This window comes from Capra hircus, chromosome 21 (genome assembly GCF_001704415.2).
Source record: "Capra hircus breed San Clemente chromosome 21, ASM170441v1, whole genome shotgun sequence".
In the NCBI taxonomy this organism is placed as follows: domain Eukaryota; kingdom Metazoa; phylum Chordata; class Mammalia; order Artiodactyla; family Bovidae; genus Capra; species Capra hircus.
In genome coordinates, this window is record NC_030828.1 from 23,990,501 (window position 1) to 24,011,042 (window position 20,542).

The window sequence follows — 20,542 nt, forward strand, 5'->3', positions numbered from 1 at the left end:
CACTTGCCGTACCTGCCACTAGAGGGGGATAAAGCTCCTTGATTTTAAACTGGTGGTTTTGTGACCTGGCACCAAAGGTTCCTTAGAAACTAGAACAAAATCCCTCTTTGTAAACAGTGAAAAGGATTCATTCATGGGGGCTAAGTATTAACCAATAAAGATGACAATAGAAATAAGTGAACAAATCCTCATCTCAGCTTCTGGCTTCTAGGTCTTCTTGAGGCCTTGTATTGAATACTCCCTGTATTCTTGAGATGTTTCTAAGGCTCCCGGCCCTTTCTTATCAAAGAAAGCCTGGCAGTGTCACACACACAGGGTGGGCAGAATCTGCTCCTGCAGTGAGGTGCAGGCCAGCCACACCGGGCTTGAGCAGCCACAGGCAGCTTCAGCTGGATTGAACCCTGATATCTGGCACCAGCTAACCTGCAATAGTACGCAAGTAGGCATTCGGGGCAGGGGCGGGGAGGCGGTGATTCTAGGTGGCTCATGGTAAAGAATCTTCCTGGCAATGAAGGCAATGCAGGAGACTCAGGTTTGATCCCTGGGTGGGGAAGATCCCCTGGAGGAGGAAATGGCAACCCACTCCAGTACTCTTGTCTGGGAAATCCCATGGACAGAGAAGCCTGGCAGGCTGCAGTCTATAGGGTCACACAGAGTCAGATATGAGTGAAGCGACTGAGCATGCATGCACACATCCTGGCAGCTGAGCACAAGGAGGGTTGTCGTGACCAAGCTGACCAAACTATCTCTGCATCGAAGCCCCTGCCCTGTCACCTGACCAAATGCACAGGGCTGTCCATGGATGTCCGGGCCTGCCTGGCGGCCTCTCCTGTTCCCTTCACTGGTCAGCCTTCAGAACAAGGAATAGGCCGTCTTGGTCCCAGTCACCCAGGAAATAAAATAAAATTCACATTATACTGCTCCAAAGGACACTGATACCCTCTGAGACCAACATTTGAGGGTCTTTTTTTTTTCAAGTTTTCAAAAGACTTTCCCCCCAGTTTCCTAAATGAATTACTATGGCCTAATATCTGAATTCTCAATCACCATATCTTGCCTTGTTACCACTACAAGAGGAGCAAACATGCCAAATTCTCCGGGAAGACTGAGAAATTCAATTCACCTACAATTTATCAATTTAAAGTAATCTCAATCAAAGTATATATGCTTTTCTGTGGAATTCCCTAGCGGTCCAGCAGTTAGGACTTGCCTTCACTACCATGGGCCCCAAGTTCAATCCCTGGTTGGGGATCCTGCAAGCTACACAATGTGGCAAAAAATAAGATAAAATTAATATTTTTTTGTTTTTAATAGAAGGAACTTAAAAGAACTCTAAATTTCATCTGGAAAAATAAAATAGGTGAGTATGTCTATGAAATTTTCATAATTTCTGGGGGAAATTTAGTTAAATATATTTTAAAATGATGATACTTAACATGGTACTTGATCAAAGCAGAGTACAGATCCAGAAAACAGAAGAGAAAGATCAGAAACAAATTTAAAATATTATATATAAAATTTCATAACAGAAAAGCTATAGCTGAGAAAGGTTGAACTTTTCAAAAAAGTATTAGGGCAACTAGCTATGCATTTGTGAGAATACAAAATTAAAACCCTATTGCACAGTATTTGCCCATTAAACTCAAGAGCTTAGAAATTTAAAGGTAAGGAAAGAAAATATAGGTATGAAAATTAAGTATAAATAAACATTTGTACAGTTTATTAGTGCAGGGGGAGGGGTGGAAATGTTTTTCTAAACAGGATACCAAAGCCATAAACCATAAAAGAAGATCGGTGAGCCCCACTAAATCAAAAGCAAAAATCTTTCTCCATTAAAATGATCTCTGTCTACAAGAGCAGAAGGTACAGGCATACCTGGGGCCAAACTTCATCCAACACACGTGACAGACAAAGAGCAAACATTCTGACCACTGAAAAAGGCTCACAGGGACTTCCCTGGTGGTGTGCTGGCTAAGACTCTGTGCTCCCAATGCAGGGGGCCTGGGGTTCCGTCCCTGGTCAGGGAACTAGATCACAAGCCACAACTAAAGGTTCCACACACCACAACGAAGATGGAAGATCCTACACACTGAAACTAAGAGCTGGTGCAGCCAAACAAATATTTACAGAAAAGAAACAGTTCACGGAACAGTAAGAAAAAAAAAGAACACCTTAATATAAAAATAAGCAAAAGACACAAATATAAAACTCACAAAGATGATGACAAACATAACTAAAAAACCTGCCTCACACACAATCCAAAAAATGAAGTTAAAACAGTGCCCAGATACCAGTTCTCTTTGCTAGAAATCAGATGATCAGTAATTTAAAAAGAAACTAATAGGATAACTCTCAGAGTTAGTATAACTGTGCTGGAAAACATTCTCATACCCTCCTGGCAGGAGTGTCAATATGGTATAACCCTTCTGGAGGGTCATTTGAAATTATGCTTCAAAAACCTGAAAACTAAGCATCCTCTTGACTCAACAACTTAATTACTAGGAATTTCATCTAAGAACATAATCTTGGATATTTCCAAAGCTTCATCTAGGAAAGTGGCTATCATAAATGCTGTTTAAATTTTTTTCACATTAAAAAATCTAAATATTCAGTAAATGGGATTCATTGAACAAACTATGGATATATGGAATATTATGCAGTCTTTTTAAAACAAAGGCCTGTGTGGAATATTACTCAGCCATGAAAAGGAATGAAACTGAATCATTTTTAGTGATGTGGATGGGCTAAGAGTCTGTCATACAGAATGAAGTAAGTCAGAAAGAGAAAAGCAAATATATTAAGGCATATGTGTGGAATCTAGAAAAATGGTCCAGATGACCCATTCCTGCAGGGCAGGAGTAGAGACGCAGACACAGAGAATGGGCGTGTGCACATGTGTGGGGAGGAGGGGAGAGTGGGGTGAGTCAGGAGAGTGGCACTGACCCAGACACACGACCACGTGTAAGACCGACGGCTGGTGGGGAGCTGCCAGGGCACAGGGAGCTCAGCCTGGCGCTCTGTGACGCCCTACAGGGGAGGGGTGGGGGAGGGGGGGGCGGGGAGGGGATGCATGGCTGGTGGGGAGCTGCCAGGGCACAGGGAGCTCAGCCTGGCACTCTGTGACGCCCTACAGGGGAGGGGTGGGGGAGGGGGGGCGGGGAGGGGATGCATGGCTGGTGGGGAGCTGCCAGGGCACAGGGAGCTCAGCCTGGCGCTCTGTGACGCCCTACAGGGGAGGGGTGGGGGAGGGGGGGCGGGGAGGGGATGCATGCGTACACATGGTGAGTCACGCTGTGTGCGACAGAAACTAACATAACACTGTAAAGCAACTATCCCCCCAAAAAACAGTGGAAAGTACTGCAGAAGATTGTTTAAAAACAGGGACCGTGTTAGTCAGTGGGAATAAGCAGATTACAAAAGGGAATTAGGGTATATATACTATAACCCCACTTTAATATTTTTAAAACTGTATATGAACAAATACAAGAATAAACCAACGGTATTAATATAAAGAACAAACAACTCTTGCAAATGAAGCAACTGACAAACAACTAATCTCAAAAATATATAAGCAACTCCTGCAGCTCAATTCCAGAAAAATAAATGACCCAATCAAAAAATGGGCCAAAGAACTAAACAGACATTTCTCCAAAGAAGACATACAGATGGCCAACAAACACATGAAAAGATGCTCAACATCACTCATTATCAGAGAAATGCAAATCAAAACCACAATGAGGTACCATTTCACGCCAGTCAGAATGGCTGCGATCCAAAAGTCTACAAGCAATAAATGCTGGAGAGGGTGTGGAGCAAAGGGAACCCTCTTACACTGTTGATGGGAATGCAAACTAGTACAGTCACTATGGAGAACAGCGTAGAGATTCCTTAAAAAATTGCAAATAGAACTCTTATGACCCAGCAATCCCACTGCTGGGCATACACACCGAGGAAACCAGAATTGAAAGAGACACGTGTACCCAATGTGCATCACAGCACTGTTTATAATAGCCAGGACATGGAAGCAACCTAGATGTCCATCAGCAGATGAATGGATAAGAAAGCTGTGGTACATATACACAATGGAGTATTACTCAGCCATTAAAAAGAATACATTTGAGTCAGTTCTAATGAGGTGGATGAAACTGGAGCCTATTATACAGAGTGAAGTAAGCCAGAAAGAAAAACACCAATACAGTATACTAACACATTTATATGGAATTTAGAAAGATGGTAACGATAATCCTGTATGCGAGAGAACAAGAGACACAGATGTACAGAACAGTCTGTTGGACTCTGTGGGAGAGGGCAAGGGTGGGATGATTTGGGAGAATGGCATATGTAATGAATCCCCAGTCCAGGTTCGATGCAGGATACAGGATGCTTGGGGCTGGTGCACTGGGATGACCCAGAGGGATGGTACGGGGAGGGAGGTGGGAGGGGGGTTCAGGATGGGGAACACATGTACATCTGTGGTGGATTCATGTTGATGTATGGCAAAACCAATACAATATTGTAAAGTGATTAGCCTCCAATTAAAATAAATACGTTTAAATTAAAAAAAAAAAAGAACAACAAAGAGTATAACTGGGCCCATCACTGGGGAGGTAACTATGGGTGATGCTGGCATCTTCTGTTATTTTACTTGCCTGTTTTCTAAATGTCTTACAATGAACATGTATTATTTTTTTAATTTTAATTAATTTAATTTTTGACCATGCCATGTGGCATACAGGATCTTAGTTCCCTGACCAGGGATAGAACTGTGCCTCTGTGTTGGAAGTGCAGAGTCTTAACCACTGGACTGCCAGGGAAGCCCTGAACATGCATTTCTTGATAATAGGAAAAATTAATAAGCGTTGTTAAAATGAGGGTTTTGTGCATTACCAAAACTCGACGAAGGCTGCGTGCTCAGCTCTCCCAGTGACGTGGTAATACTCACCAAAAGTGGAGCCTTCCCCGAGCTCCTTGCCATATTTCAGCATGCAGTCGCCCAGCAGGCCCTCCGTCTGCGGATACCCCGTGGTTTTCACCTGGCCTCGGATCTTCGACACAGTGTTCAGCATTCCTAGCTTAGCTCTGTATGCTTAAAAACATTATCATTTGTAATTCCTTAAAGTGGCACAGCAGAGTGACAGGTACACAGCATTTAACAAATGCAGCTGCGAAATCAAGGTCACCCTAGACTCAGTGTCAGAGACCAGAGACAGGAAGGGCCCTGTGTGACCCAGTTTCTCACAAGGCTTCCTAGATTATTAACTAGGATAGGTGCTAAGGGCCATGATGAAAAAGAGAAATTAGGGCACAGACTGTTGACTCCCAAATAACATTATAGTAACCAAGGCTATCACTACCCTACACACAGCGAACTCATTGAGTCAAGACGCGGACACTGGGGAAGACATATTTTCCTAGGGACCGACTGCAAACTAAGAATAGAATGGCTGAGGTGGGTGTTTCAAACCAATTGGTGGTTAACACCCACCCCCACCCCCAAGAGTGTATCCAGACTGATGGTCTTCAGTGTTATGGTACAAGGGCAGTGCGCACCACACTCCCATTTAGGAAGCAGAACCAGCAGGCAACAGACACTCCCATGGTGAACAGGAGTCTGTGCTGATGGTCCCTTGGATGCAGCTCCACTTCTGGACCCAAGGGAAATGGTGGGTGGCCACTAGATCCTTTCTCTGACCTAGGCCATGAGGGTTGACTAATCCCAGCTCTGCAACACTCCACGCTAACTACTAGGACCTTAGAGAGACCAAAGACAGGGACGCCCTGGTGAACCAGTGGTTAAGACTGTGCTTCCACTGCGGGAGGCATGGGTCCAATCCCTGGTCAGGGAACTAAGATCCCCCATGCTACTCAAGGTGGGCAAATAATAATCTTAAAAAAGAGAAACACCTAAGACACACTCTGCCCTCAGGGAGTTCACACATAGTTCTTGGAAGGCAAAAAATCTAAGATGTCATTATACAAATAAAGTCTTATGTGGTATACAGAAAAGAAAATATAACAATATCCTGAATAAAGATGGAAAGATGCCTCCATCTCAAAAGTTCAGAAATAGAGTAAGATGCAGAAAAGGAATGCTTATGGTTTATAACCAACAGATAAAGGGTAGGCTGCTTTGACTGAAGAAGAAATTAATACAGAACAAATCAGGAAATCCTTAGGGGAAAACTGTACTATGAACTGAACTCCAAGCTAAGGATCTGGGATTTTATTCTGCAGGCTATGTGATGTTTGAGATAATTTTAGGCAGTAACAGGATAAACTTTTATTTTCTCTGATTTTAATAATTACATATTTATTTTCATGTATTCTAGGCTACTGCTGCTACTGCTAAGTCGCTTCAGTCATGTCCAACTCTGTGCGACCCCATAGACAGCAGCCCACCAGGCTCCTCTCCTGGGATTCTCCAGGCAAGAACTTTAATGTGCCTGCAAAACACCCAAGGATCCTGTTAAAATGTAGAATATTTTATCCAATGTATGTTTTTAGATTTATTTCCTAGATTTTCAGATGTTTGGATGTGTGCTGATTCCTACAGCCAAGGGAATCACAGTAATTATGTACAAATAATAAATTCATACAAAGTAAAAGCAGATTTGGAAATCCACAAAATTCAAAGCTTGGACGCCCTCTGTTGGTCTCTATAATTTAGAACTTAGGAAAACTTCATCAAGGGAATCCTGCTTCAGTGCCTAGGAACGGAAGACCTCCTGTCAAGAAGCTGGAGGAACAGCGGATATTCTCCTGTTTCTGAGGTTTATCCGATTCACTTCATCAGCGTTTGAGCCATGAAGTGAAAGCAGTTTCAAAGTCACTGACACTGTCAGAACAGGATGGCAGAATTAAAAAGAAAAAAACAGAAGAAACAACTGAATAAGGGAAGCATCGACAAAATATTCAGTGGGTTTCCAAAGCCTCTCTTCCTTAGAAAAGGGCCTTAGGGCTTCCCAGGTGGCACCAGTGGTAGAGAATCCATCTGCCGATTCAGGAGACGCATGTTCAGTCCCTGGGTGGGGAAGATCCCCTGGAGAAGGAAACGGCAACCCACTCCAGAGTTCTTGCCTGGGAAATCCCAGGCCACAGGAGCCTGGTGGGCCACAGTTCGTGGGGCCGCAAAGGACCGGACCCAACACAGCACACACACATGCGTGCAGCAGGCTCTTGTTCTAAGATCAAGGCTCCATCCAAATAACATCTCCATAGTTCACAGGAGCCCCTGCCCTGTTTGCCATCAGCTAAGAAACACTGCAACTACTTTTAGTCACTCAACTTTAAACTACTTAATTTCATTATTTGGACACAGAGGACATTGTTTCTAGATCATGTCAACCAGACGCTCAGTAGATATTGGTTATTAGCATCTGTGATGCTCAGTAAAACTCGGTTATTAGAATCTGTGAGTGAACAATTGAATATTTCAAGACATTTTCTAACTTTACCTGGATTTGGCTGAAGATATTCTGTGGCTTTTGAAAGAATTTCTGCAACAGCTTTATTCGTAATGTCTATTTTCTTTTTAGAAAAGAAAGAAACATAAAAATATTAGTAAATGACAAATTCAACAGAAAAACAAACAGAAGAATACATTTAATTAAGTTAGTATTTATAACAACACTGTTATAATGATTTTAACTCCAATGAGCCTTTCAACATTTTGGGTAGACAGAATATTTTCTTAACTTTTAGATTCTGGGACATCCTTTCAATAATTGCTCCTCCCAATGACAGTGGAGAACACTAACTTCTTTTTCAGCATTAAAATGAATATTAATGTAATTTAGGAAACTTGCAAAACTTATTATGCTCCACTAGATTATTGGATATACTTGAAGGTCTCTCAAAACCAAACCAACCAGTTCTGGACACTCTGGCTCTTGGTTGACCAGAAGATAAATATGAGCATATACAGTCAAGTTAACCATGCACATTTCAATAGCTTTATTTTATACCACCAATAGTCAAAAAGAGAACGTTTTAAAGTAAAAGGATATTCCACTCATAAGAACAATTAAAAATCATCAAAATAATGAGAATAAATATTTGTTTTAGGTTTGATGTTAAGTTTGAGGGAATCCTAAGCAATGCATTTGTATTGTAGTTTGAAAACTCCAAGGGAATTTGCCTAATGACATAATGAGTTGGTGATAAATGTGTATTTCATCTGTTAATGTATGACTTAATGGAACCTAAAGTGAAGTTCACTAAAAATGATCGCCAGTTTTCTATACTGAAGTTGTTCTTGTTTAGTTGCTAAGTAGTGTCCAACTCTTCGCAACCCCATGGTCTGTAGCCCACCAGGCTCCTCTGTCCATGGGATTTCCCAGGCAAGAATACTGGAGTGGGTTGCCATTTCCTTCTCCAGGGGATCTTCCCGACCCAGGGATCAAACCCATGTCTCCTACAGTGGCTGACAGATTCTTTACCACTGAGCCACAAGGAAAGCCCAGTACTGAAATTACTAACTGTTTGAATAAGATCCATATGTTTAGCTTAAGGCTTAAGACCTGGGTTTGAGATTTATAACTTTGTATAAATTCAATATTAATTAAAGCACAACTTGGAATGGTCATTTCAGGTACACAGTTCTCCTGGGACATGAAAAGTCACCAGGTATCTAAGAATCACCTCTGAAGGGTGAGGGTGAGAGGAGGTAGAGGCGAGAATACTTTCTACTTAGACTCTTCTATTTCTTTTGGGGGAAAACACCAAGAAACAAACAGCCCCAAACTCAACAGGCCTTGCTCTGCACATACCGGCAGTGCTTCCAAGACAGCCCAGGAAGGAATACAGGGAATGAATCCTTTACAAATGAAAGAGGATGCCACTAACCATGTTGGCAAATGCAGTCAATCAAGATAAACACTGAAAAAATAACTCATTGCATAAAAACAAAAAAAGTTTAAAACAAAAACCTTGCTTCTAGAATAAGTGGAAATACTGGGGGTAGGGTGGGTATATGTGTTCAGATTAAGAAAATGCAATGAAGGGATTTCCCTGATGGTCCGGTAGTTGAGACTGCCAGAATTATCTTTTTTTTTTTTTTTGGTTTTATTGATTGATTCTACCTTTTTGCTGTTATTATTGTGTATTTGATTAATCTCTCATTTATCTGTATTGATTTCTTCCTTTCACCTAGAGTGATTTGTTTGCTGTTATTTTCCTACCTTTTGGTTTGAATGATTTATTCATTCTCTTCCAACATTTACTTTCTGTTAAATGCATTTAAGACAGCTATATATCACAGGTTTTGACACACAGAGTTCTCATGACTAAGTGATCTTTAATTTTACTTTCCATTTCCTCTTGAGATAAGAATTATTTTTGCATGTTCTTCCATTTCCAAACATCCAGAATTTGGAAACTATACCTTCCTTGTAATTCTTGTGTTCTACGATTTTACTTAGGAAATTTGTTTTTTTTTTTTTTCCTACAGTCCAGTAAATAATTGATTACTGAAACTGTTTTGAAGGAATTTGAAGTGAATATAAATTCTCAATTTGAGAAATGAAGACTATATTTACTTACAATCAAATTTATTAGTCATATTTTATGCAAATTCCCTATGATCCTATTTATTATTGTCCATTTAATCTGTTATTTTATGGGAAAGCTATGCATTTTTGTCAGTTCTCTATGTATTTCTGATGGCTTTTGCCTTCTATATTTAGCTGCCATGTTATATGATGCATAATGTTGTATGATGTCATCGTATTCCGATAGACCACATGATACATCTTCCTATAATGCTTTAAAATCTCCTTTTTCCAGTCAGTACTCTTTCAGCCTCAGATTTTACTTTGACATCACTTTTGTTCCCCTGTTGTGTATGGTCAGCACTTGTCATGGCATATCTTTCTCCATTGTTGTTCCATCGCTAAGTCACATCTGACTCTTTGTAACCCCAGGGACTACACCATGCCAGGCTCCTCTGTCCGCGGGATTCTCTAGTCAAGAATACTGGAGTGGGTTGCCATGCCCTCCTCCAGGGAATTTTTCTAGGCCAGGGATTGAACCCACATTTCTCATGTCTCCTGCATTGGCAGGCGGGTTCTTTACCACTGAACCAATATTAACTTTGTCATTTCTATGTTATGTTTCAGGTGAGTCTAATATCATCTAATTCACCTGTTGTAGAAAGTCCTTAAAGCTTCTTGTCACCTATTAGATATTTCCATGCTTTTTGATGCTGTGGCAAAACAGATAATAATTTTATTTTTATATTTGTTGTGTCACTCACTTGGGTTTGGGGAGGAAAAAGAAGTAATCAAGAGAGGTTTCAGTCCATCAACTGAAACTAAAATTCCTGAAATGTGCTTTTAAATTTAACCTTTCAACTGAATCACTTTGTTAGTAATAACGTTGCATAAAATATCTTTATTTGTAAAGAAATTGTAAAGTAATTTTAGGTATGCCAGTGATGTTTAAATGTTCCGTGTTTCTCATTCTTCCAAAACTGTTTCCAAAAGCAAAACAAAATAAGCTTTCTGTTAAAGCATTAACATTTCTAGAAAATTAACTGTGCTCACCCAGAAAACAAGAAACTCCCCGGAGGACAGTGAGACCAGGTCCAGGGCATCCTGTAGAGGGTAGCCCCCCACACACCCTGCATGGCACAATCTGGGGCTGGACTCCCTTCCCCAGCATCTGCTGAAAGCCCTGCTACCTGCTACAGCCTCCATCTTACCCCCAAGGAAGCCTTTCCTTGGAAAGCAGAGAAAGCTTTGACTTCTCTCAGCCCTCTTTCATTGGGGGAGTCTGGTTGTTAACACAGGGTTATGTTTAAAGGTCCCAAGACAAAAGGGAAGGGAACTGAGGAGACTGATAAGTAGTGATGGTCCCACTTTTGCCTCCACCTAAACTATTTCACGGGCTTCCCTTGTGACTTAGTGATAAAGAACAGGCCTGCCAATGCAGGAGACACAGGTCCCATTCCTGGTTCAGGAAGATCCCCTGGAGAAGGAAATGGCACCCGCTCCACTACTCTTGCCTGGAAAATCCCATGGACAGAGGGGCCTGGCAGGATATAGCCCATGGGGTCGCAAAAGAGTTAAAAATGACTTTGACTAAACAACAACAGCAAAGGACTTCACACAGGGGACCAGGAAGCTTGTTCAGAGACACAGAGTCCATAGTCTTCCTTTGGAATATGATAACAATCATTTCTATAGTACCCTCACTGGATTTTTTAGATGTTTTCACACATATAATTTTTTTTTTGCATAATTCTTAAAACATCCATGTGAGGCAAGCAGAGCACACATTATCATCCTGTGTCACAGGTCACGAAAGTTTGAAACAGCTTATCCAAGTAGGTGCAACTGGTTCCAGTGGCAGAACCAAGATAAAAATTGCTATGCAGCTGCTGTAACACATGGAAACAGAGTCCTCCACACATTAGATCAATGTTTACGTATTTGAAGAGTCTCCTCCCAATAATACAGTTTGACTCTCCAAGATACTTAATCACAATGACTTCGGCTGAAACTGTTCACCAAGATGGGCCATCTTCTGAGCATTCTGACTTTGTCCAGTAGAGGGCATCAGTTAGCCATAGCCCATCTCTCAAGAGCCAGGGTCTTTATTTGAACTTGGAAGTAATGAAAGAACTGCCTTTTGGATTCCATAATCTACACTTTAATTCATACCTCCTAGATCCCCAGTCTAATATCCTTTACGATACCACTATATCTCATATCACAGTAAAAGTCAAATTTACGAGATAATTTACATTAAAATGTTTTCTTACCCTTTCCATGTCAAGAAATTCGTCATCTAGTTTTGTTCCTTCAACACCACTGATTTTTTCACTAAACAGCTGTAGAAATAAACACAAGTAATTTGTTTGTACAATCATTCGTTATCACAGTATTTGACTCAAATTATTACCAAAAAAAAAAAAAATCAATTCCAAATTGTTGGACTTTTTTGGACGAAGTACTTTAAGAAAATCATTGGAGGGGGTAACCATAGCTAAGAATATGGGAAAAAACACACCCCTCACTCGTTCAACAGACACCTATTATGCACCTACTACATGTAAAACACCGGAGAAGGCAACGGCAACCCACTCCAGTACTCTTGCCTGGAAAATCCCATAGGTGGAAGAGCCTGCTGGGCTGCAGTCCACGGGGTCGCGAAGAGTCGGACGCGACTAAAGCAGCTTAGCAGCAGCAGCAGCATATGTGAAACACAAGCAGTTTCTCTAGCAGAAGCATAAATAAGATCTTTTATCTCTGCTGCGGCAAGTGGGGTCTTTACTTGCGGCATGTGGGATCTAGTTCCCTGACCAGGGATCGACCCAGGCCCCCTGCATTGGGAGTGTGGAGTCTTAACCACTGGACCACGTTATTTTGAATACACTAAGGTTCATCTGTGTTAAGGAGGAGATGGAGAATGAATGGCATAACTGATTTAATAAGGTATGAGAAGTATCTGCTTTATGTAATTAGGGGTAACTACTAAAAGCTCAAAACAATTAATATACATATAATACTACGAGTTATAACCATACCAGCACATCAGTGGAAAATCAACGATTTCCTATCCAAAATAAAACAAGGATAAAGGATATTCAGGAGAACATAAAAGGTGGCAAGTGGAAACTACAAAATTAAGATAGTAATCACAAGTCCAAAAAGGTCAGTAATCATTATCTATGCAACTAAGTTCAACACATGAAAGGATAATGAATAGAGTTGATTTTAAAAATCCAGCTATGTAGAGCTTTTAAGAGACATACCTAAAACGCAACGCACAGGAGAGTGAAAATACTAATAGACAAATTATCTTCTTGTTGTTGTTTAGTTGCTAGGTCATGTCCGACTCTTTGTAGCCCGACAGGCTCCTCTGTCCATGGGATTTTCCAGGCAAGAATACTAGAGTGGGTTGCCATTTCCTTCTCCAAGGGGGTCTTCCCAACCCAGGGATTGAACCCAGATCTCCTGTATTGCAGGCAGATTCTCTAGCATCTGCAGCCATGAAATTAAAAGACACTTGCTCCTTGGAAGAAAAGCTATGACAAATCTAGAGAGTGTATTAAAAAGCAAAGACATCCTTTTGCCAACAAAGGTCCATATAGTCTAAGCTATGGTTTTTCCAGTAGTCATGTATGAATATGAGAGTTGGGCTGAGCGCTAGAGAATTGATGCTTTCAAATTGTGGTGCTAGAGAAAACTTGAGAGTCCCTTGAACTGCAAGGAGATCAAACTAGTCAATCTTAAAGGAAACCAACCCTGAATATTCATGGGAAGGACTGATGCTGAAACTGAAGCTCCAATGCTTTGGCCACCTGATGTGAAGAGCCAACTCATTGGAAAAGACCCTGATGCTGGGAAAGATTGAGAGCAGGAGGAAAAGGGGAAACAGAGGATGAGATGGTTAAATAGCATCATCAACTCAATGGACATAAATCTGAGCAAACTCCCGAGATAAGGAAGGACAGGGGAGCCTGGCCTGCTGTAGTCCATGGGGTCTCAGAGTCAGACACAACTTAGCGACTGAAGAATGAAAACAAAATTAATAAGGAGAGACCTGATCTAACAATAAATGGAGCAATTCATGAAAATTCTGGTATAATATAATCTGCCTAACAGCATAACTTAGAAAAAAAAATAAAGCAAAAACTGAGAGAAATAACTGAAATAACAAATCCACAATCATTAAGGAGATTTTAGCACAACTCTCTCAGAAAACTGGCAGATCAAACATGATTAAAAGAAAATAACTTGGAAGGGATATAGATAGTTTTAATGATCAAATTAATATCCTTGATAAAATATGCACAAATATATATATCCATCCAACTAATAAACAGATAATATATAGTCTTTGGAAGTACAGATAGAACATTAGAAACAGTGATCATTTACTAGGTCACAAATCAGTCAATACCATACAGAACACATTTTTAACCATAATTCAGTTAAATTAGAAATCAATCCAATATAAATAAATATGCAGGTATAAAGTTTTAAAATTCAGTCCTAAATAATGAGTTTAAAAGGAAGTCCCAAGAGCAGTTATCCAAAAAAAAATTTAATAATGAAGATACATCAAAACCTGTGAGATGCAGCAAAATCAGTGTTTTGAAATCAATCTGTTACTTTAAATTCATTTAAAAAAAAATCACCTCCATGTTTCAAACTGATACATGTCATTCAATCTAATTCAACAAACATCTGAAAGTCTACCAACTAGGTCAATATGCTAAACGTACAAAGATCAATCAATCTAAATACAATTTCAGGTCTTCCCTAACAGCAGCAGCTGGTGGCTCTGTGGTAAAGAATCTGCCTGCCAATGCAGGGGACATGGGTTCGATCCCTGGTCCTGGAAGAGCCCATATACCGCAGATCTCATGCATCACAACTACTGAGCCTGTGCTCCAGAGCCAGGGCACCACAACCACTGAGCCCACACGCTGAACTCCTGAAGCCTGTGCTCCGCAGCGAGAGAAGCCACCACAGGGAGAAGCCCGAGCGCTGCAACTGGAGAGCAGCCCCCGCTCGCCGCAACTGGAGAAAAGCCCGTGCAGCGATGAAGACCCCGTGCAGCCAGAAATAAACAGACCTCCTTAAATACATTGCAACCACTCACACTGAGAGGCAGAAGCAAATGGCCGTAACACAACGAGACGCGGAACAGAAAGAAGCACAATTTGTCTTCAAACCCAGACGGAGGAGCGCAAATTAAATGGATGAGAAGATGCCAAGAAATTCCCAGAACTGACCAGAAGTGGGACAAGGAGATTCATTAGGAGATAAGGGACACGCACACAATGAAGAGGCAGACAGTGGAAGAGTGTCCAAATTTTAATCTAAAACTCTATCTACCCTCTTCAGCCTTAAACACTAGTAAGCCCTCACCTATCCAGCTTCTCCATCACAAACACCGCATCTGACCTAAGTAACGAATCCAAAATACACATAGCCAAGGAAATATGTCTCCTGTGATCTTCCCCTTGTGAGAAAAAGGGTCATGTTGCCCATCAGACCTGTCCCAGGATGGCCTGTTGCTATAATCAGAGATGACAATTTCTGACAATTGCTGACAATTTCTTCTCGGTGGGCTCCAATTTAATCAGTAATGGGAAAATAAAAACCGTTTTCAAAGACTACCACAGAGCACTGATGCAAAAGACACTTATTTGGGAGACATGAAGGTTTTGCTTTTCATCTAGATGTGTTGGGGTTTTAGTGGTAAACGTTAACACAGCCTTGGACTTCTGCTTGTGCAAAAAAATAAAATCTGTTTTCAAAGAACTCTTGGCTTCTCCAACTTCTTCCCTTTTACGAAGCAATAAATTAGACAGCAAGAAAGCCAGAACCTAGGAGAAAATGTAAAGAAGCAGATTTTATACATCAGGATTTCAAAGTGTGCTTTGGAACGGTGTTTTCCAACACATGTGCCGCAAAACACCTGCTGCACAGGATACAAGTAAGAATCGTACAAAAGAACAGCTCCTTCACCACGTCCTTGGAAACATGGCGATAAACAAAACTAAGCAGACCTCTACTAAAAGAGACTTTTCAGAGACTTTAAAGTGGAAATGGGCATCGTTGATTTCCAAGGGGGTGCATGTAAGACAGAGCATTTCCCACCCATATCTGGTCATGGGAGATGTCTCAGCTGAGTAGTATGTGCTTTGAGAAGTCCTGAACCAAAAATTTCACCTTCTCTACTGGCTCCTTTTTTTTTTCATTCAACCAGTCAGTAGTCATGTCCTGCTGTTATCAGCTTGGAAAACAAGGCAATATTCCAGTGTAAATCTAAATCATGAAGGTTATTTATGAGTTGTTAACATTAGGAGACGAGCACAGGGCACTTGTGAGTTCTCTGTGCTAGTTTTGCAACTTTTCTGTAAGTCTAAAAATATTTCAAAATACAAGATGATTTTTAAAAGTCTCTAAAGGCAGCAGAGAGCAACCAAGGCAATCAGGATCTCAGAGGCCCAAAATCATGAAGAAGGGAAACGCACTGAGAAGAGCAATACATTCACAGCTGCTTTTTCCCTTTGGGGAAATTCTTGCCTTGCCACACATGATATAAAAGCTAAACAGAAAGCCTCAGCCTAGAACCTGCAGCAGCCTTGCTGGGCTGGGAAGAGGGAAACTGAAGTGCACTGTAACCTAGGAAATCAGGCTGCTGCTACTGCTGCTAAGTCGCTTCAGTCGTGTCCGACTCTGTGCCATCCCATAGATGGCAGCCCATCGGGCTCCCCCATCCCTGGGATTCTCTAGGCAAAAATACTGGAGTGGGTTGCCATTTCCTTCTCCAATGCATGAAAGTAAAAAGTCAAAGTGAAGTCTTTCAGTCGTGTCCGACTCAGCGACGCCATGGACTGCAGCCCACCAGGCTCCTCCACCCATGGGATTTTCCAGGCAAGAGCACTGGAGTGGGGTGCCATTGCCTTCTCCAGGAAATCAGGCTAGAAGAGGCCAAAATTCCAAGAAAAGAAAAAAGGACATATAAAGAAGTAAACCCAATAGGCTGTGTGCAATTTTTCTATCAAGGCTTTTGACAATTCTTAAGCTATATATGCACAAGGCAAGATGCTTGGCTACCAGCAAAAAGTGGCTGCTAGAAGGCTAAAGATCAAAGTGGAGATTTCTGCATTATCACAGTGATCAAGAGACAAAATTATAGAGTTCAAGATGCCCAAAAACAAGGAACTTCAGTAAACACCCTGGGTTTTTGGTTCAAACCCTGAAGGCCTAAAGGCCTAAGACTAACTGCCTAAGACTAAGATAATAAATACAGTGAAGCTGCAGGGTATAATATAAATATGAAAAAGTCTGCTGCAGACGTAGAGAATGAGCTGACCATTGTTGGCAGGAAAGATGGGGGAAAGGGATAGTTTTATTCAATTCACATAAAATTTAAAAACAGAAAAAACTAACCCATAATGATAGAAATAAATGTAATGGTTATCTTTAATGGGTTATCTTTTCAGGGTTATCTTTAATGGGTTATCTTTTCAGGGTTACCAGGGAGCATTTCAAGGAGCCGGTCACATTCTACACTGTGAATTGGTTTTGTGGATGTGCTCATGTTGTTCAAATACATCAAGCTGTATATGTGTGAGCTGCCACTTCCCTGTATGTATATTTTATTTCAATTTTTAAAAAATGTTTAACTCACTCTCCCATGAGCCCTGCATTCAATGCTTTCAATATTTGCAATTATCATATTTTCATGATTTATTTATCCACAAGGAAGCTTAATAAACAATACTGGTCCACTTCTTCCTCCCTTGTCTCAATAACAGAAAAAAAGTTCGTTGTCGGACTATTTACATCTGGAAGGGTCTGCTTCTTAGAGCTGTGACTAAACCATACAGAATCGAATCACCTAGATTCAAAAGAACAAAAAGCCTGTAGGCTATTACGTGGTATTGCAGACACTGTGCCCTAAATGCTGCTTTCAGTTTAATCGTTACAGCAGCAGGATAAAGAAATTGACAAATGTCAACAGGAGAAAGGAGATAGATAAAAGACCTACAGAAAATGTTGCAGATATTGAATCAAGATGGTGGCTTGAACACACACACATCTTCCTCTTCACTGTACCAAATACCTTTAAATAAACTTTATATATATATATATATATATATATATATATATAAAGAGAGGCATATGACACATACATAACAGTGCTGAAAAACAAAAAGAGTGCTAGCAGCAGATCAGAAATGGTGAGAAATTCCTAGAAGACAGGAAGCAGATGGGATCAGCAAGCTGAGGAAACGGACCAATATAGACACAGCAGAAAACCGCTCCCAAGATAAAAATTAATACAGAGAGATTCCAAGTCTGAATAAAATGAGCACAGATAGAAGAGAGTCTCTTTTATCATCCAGAGACTTGATAAAAGAGCCGTATAGAAAGCTACAAGGATCGACGACGGCTGTCCAGCCTGTCCCCATTCCCACATCTGTACCTGACGGCAGGGTCTGAAGTTACTCCATTTTTGGTTCAAACCCCTAACAGACTGCTAATTAGAGAAAAACTGGGCAAATTATGGAAGCTCTCTGTGCCTCCAATTCCTTATCTGCAAAATGTAGAGACATAAGGGCTACTACATATATATATTCAACATTATATATGTGAATATATATAATATATAGTTAGAACTGGACATGGAACAACAGACTGGTTCCAAATAGGAAAAGGAGTACGTCAAGGCTGTATATTGTCACCCTGCTTATTTAACTTCTATGCAGAGTACATCATGAGAAACGCTGGACTGGAAGAAACACAAGCTGGAATCAAGATTGCCAGGAGAAATATCAATAACCTCAGATATGCAGATGACACCACCCTTATGGCAGAAGAGCCTCTTGATGAAAGTGAAAGAGGAGAGTGAAAAAGTTGGCTTAAAGCTCAACATTCAGAAAACAAAGACCATGCATCCGGTCCCATGGGAAATAGACGGGGAAATAGTGTCAGACTTTATATTTTTGGGCTCCAAAATCACTGCAGATGGTGACTGGAGCCGTGAAATTAAAAGACGCTTACTCCTTGGAAGAAGTTATGACCAACCTAGATAGCATATTCAAAAGCAGAGACATTACTTTGCCAACTAAGGTTCATCTAGTCAAGGTTATGGTTTTTCCTATGGTCAGGTATGGATGTGAGAGTTGGACTGTGAAGAAGGCTGAGTGTCAAAGAATTGATACTTTTGAACTGTGGTGTTGGAGAAGACTCTTGAGAGTCCCTTGGACTGCAAGGAGATCCAACCAGTCCAATTTGAAGGAGATCAGCCCTGGGATTTCTTTGGAAGGAATAATGCTAAAGCTGAAACTCCAGTACTTTGGCCACATCATGCAAAGAGTTGACTCATTGGAAAAGACTCTGATGCTGGGAGGGATTGGGGGCAGGAGGAGGAGGGGACGACAGAGGATGAGATGGCTAGCTGGCATCACTGACTCAATGAACGTGAATCTGAGTGAACTCCGGGAGTTGGTGATGGACAGGGAGGTCTGGCGTGCTGCGATTCATGGGGTCGCAAAGAGTCGGATATGACTGAGTGACTGAACTGAACTGAACTGAACTGATATATATTATATAACAGATATACATGGGTGCATGTGTGCTAAGTCAGTTCAGTTGTGTCTGACTCTGCGACCCTATAGACTGTACCCTTCCCAGGCTCCTCTGTCCATGGGATTCTCCAGGCAAGAATACTGGGGTGAGTTGCCATGCCCTCCTCCAGGGGATCTGCCCAACCCAGGGATCAAACCCATGTCTCCCGCATCTCCTGCACTGGCAGCAGACTCTACCACTGTGCCATCAGGGAAGCCACAGCTATAAGAACTTGCAGCCAAACTCATTCCTACTTGATAGACCTTAGTATTGACACACCTTGAATGGTTCTATTCAACCTGCTCTCACCAATGACCTTTTAGTTTCTAAGCTCCCAAAATAAATTTTCGCTCTTCACTAAGATGGGCTCTCTGGGTATTCTGACTCTATCAACCAACCTCTTCCTCAGAGTTCCTCTTTTCTTGGCCTGTGGAACCTAAGTCTCTTCTCTTTCATCCCTGGATGCTCCTTTATTACCACTAAAGTTGTTTTTTTTTTTTCTCATCGTACACACACTCCTCCCCTTCCTACTCCCAACTCATCAGCCACTAACTCCTATCCTACATCCCAAACATCTCTTGATTCCATTGCCTTCTCTCCACTTCCATGAACACGTCCTCCGTTCAGGCCACTACTCTGAGAACCTCCCAGCTGGGCTCTTTCAACCCCTCCTCCACACTGCTGCCAGTCAGCTATTCGAAATGGCAACTGAATAATGTCATTACCCACACTGATTCAGTGGCTTCCCATTGCCTTTAAAATAAATCCCACCTCAGCCTCCCTGGTGGCTCGGCGGTAAAAAATCTGCCTGCCAGCGCAGGAGACACAGGAAGATCCCACATGACACTGAGCAACTGAGCCCATGAATCACAACTACTGAGCCTGAGCTCTAGAGCCTCGGGAGCTGCAGTTACTGAGCCAGAGTGTCAAAGCCTGAGCCCTTGAACCTGAGCTACACGAGAGAAGCCACCACAATGAGAAGCCCGCGCACCGCAGTAGAGAGCAGTCCCTGTTGGCAGCAATTAAAGAAAAAAAAAAAAAAAAGCCCATGCAGCAAAGACCCAGCAGAGTCAAAAATAAATAAATAAAATTATTTTTTAAAAGAATAATAAAAAAAAGTCCTTAACAATTTTTTTTTAAAAACCCATCTCCTTAACACAGAGGACCACGCCCTCCGTGACCTGACTGCTCCAGTCACTTTCCTGCCACTCTTGATCAACACTGCACACTCCTTCGTTTCTAATCCTGAGTCCCTTGGAGTATCCTGCCCTTTCCAGCCTTTGTACATGCTATTCCCAATGCCTCGGAAGGCTTTTCCCATCTAGCTAACCCCTAACGAGGCTTCAAGGCTCAGCTCAAGTGTCACAAGGATGACCTAGCTGGATGCCGCTCCTGTGGTCCCCTTCACACAGTAAGTGTTAACGCAGCACTTATCCCCCTGCACT

The 20,542-nt window shown here is 41.5% G+C and overlaps 1 protein-coding gene across 6 annotated transcripts in view; it reads right to left on the bottom strand.

Moving 5' to 3' along the window:
* SH3GL3 (SH3 domain containing GRB2 like 3, endophilin A3) overlaps window positions 1-20,542 on the bottom strand; it is a 106,878-nt gene that overhangs the window by 43,482 nt on the left and 42,854 nt on the right. For 4 of the 6 annotated variants that reach the window (XM_018066199.1, XM_018066198.1, XM_018066197.1 and 1 more), the window contains exons 2-4: window positions 11,762-11,830; window positions 7,455-7,527; window positions 4,943-5,086 (exon numbers count right to left, since the gene is read on the bottom strand). In XM_018066199.1, coding sequence (XP_017921688.1) covers window positions 4,943-5,086; window positions 7,455-7,527; window positions 11,762-11,830 — 286 coding nt within the window. Of the gene's footprint in view, window positions 1-4,942; window positions 5,087-7,454; window positions 7,528-11,761; window positions 11,831-20,542 lie in introns of those variants that run through there. The other 2 variants (XM_018066202.1, XM_018066201.1) reach the window with 2 other exon arrangements.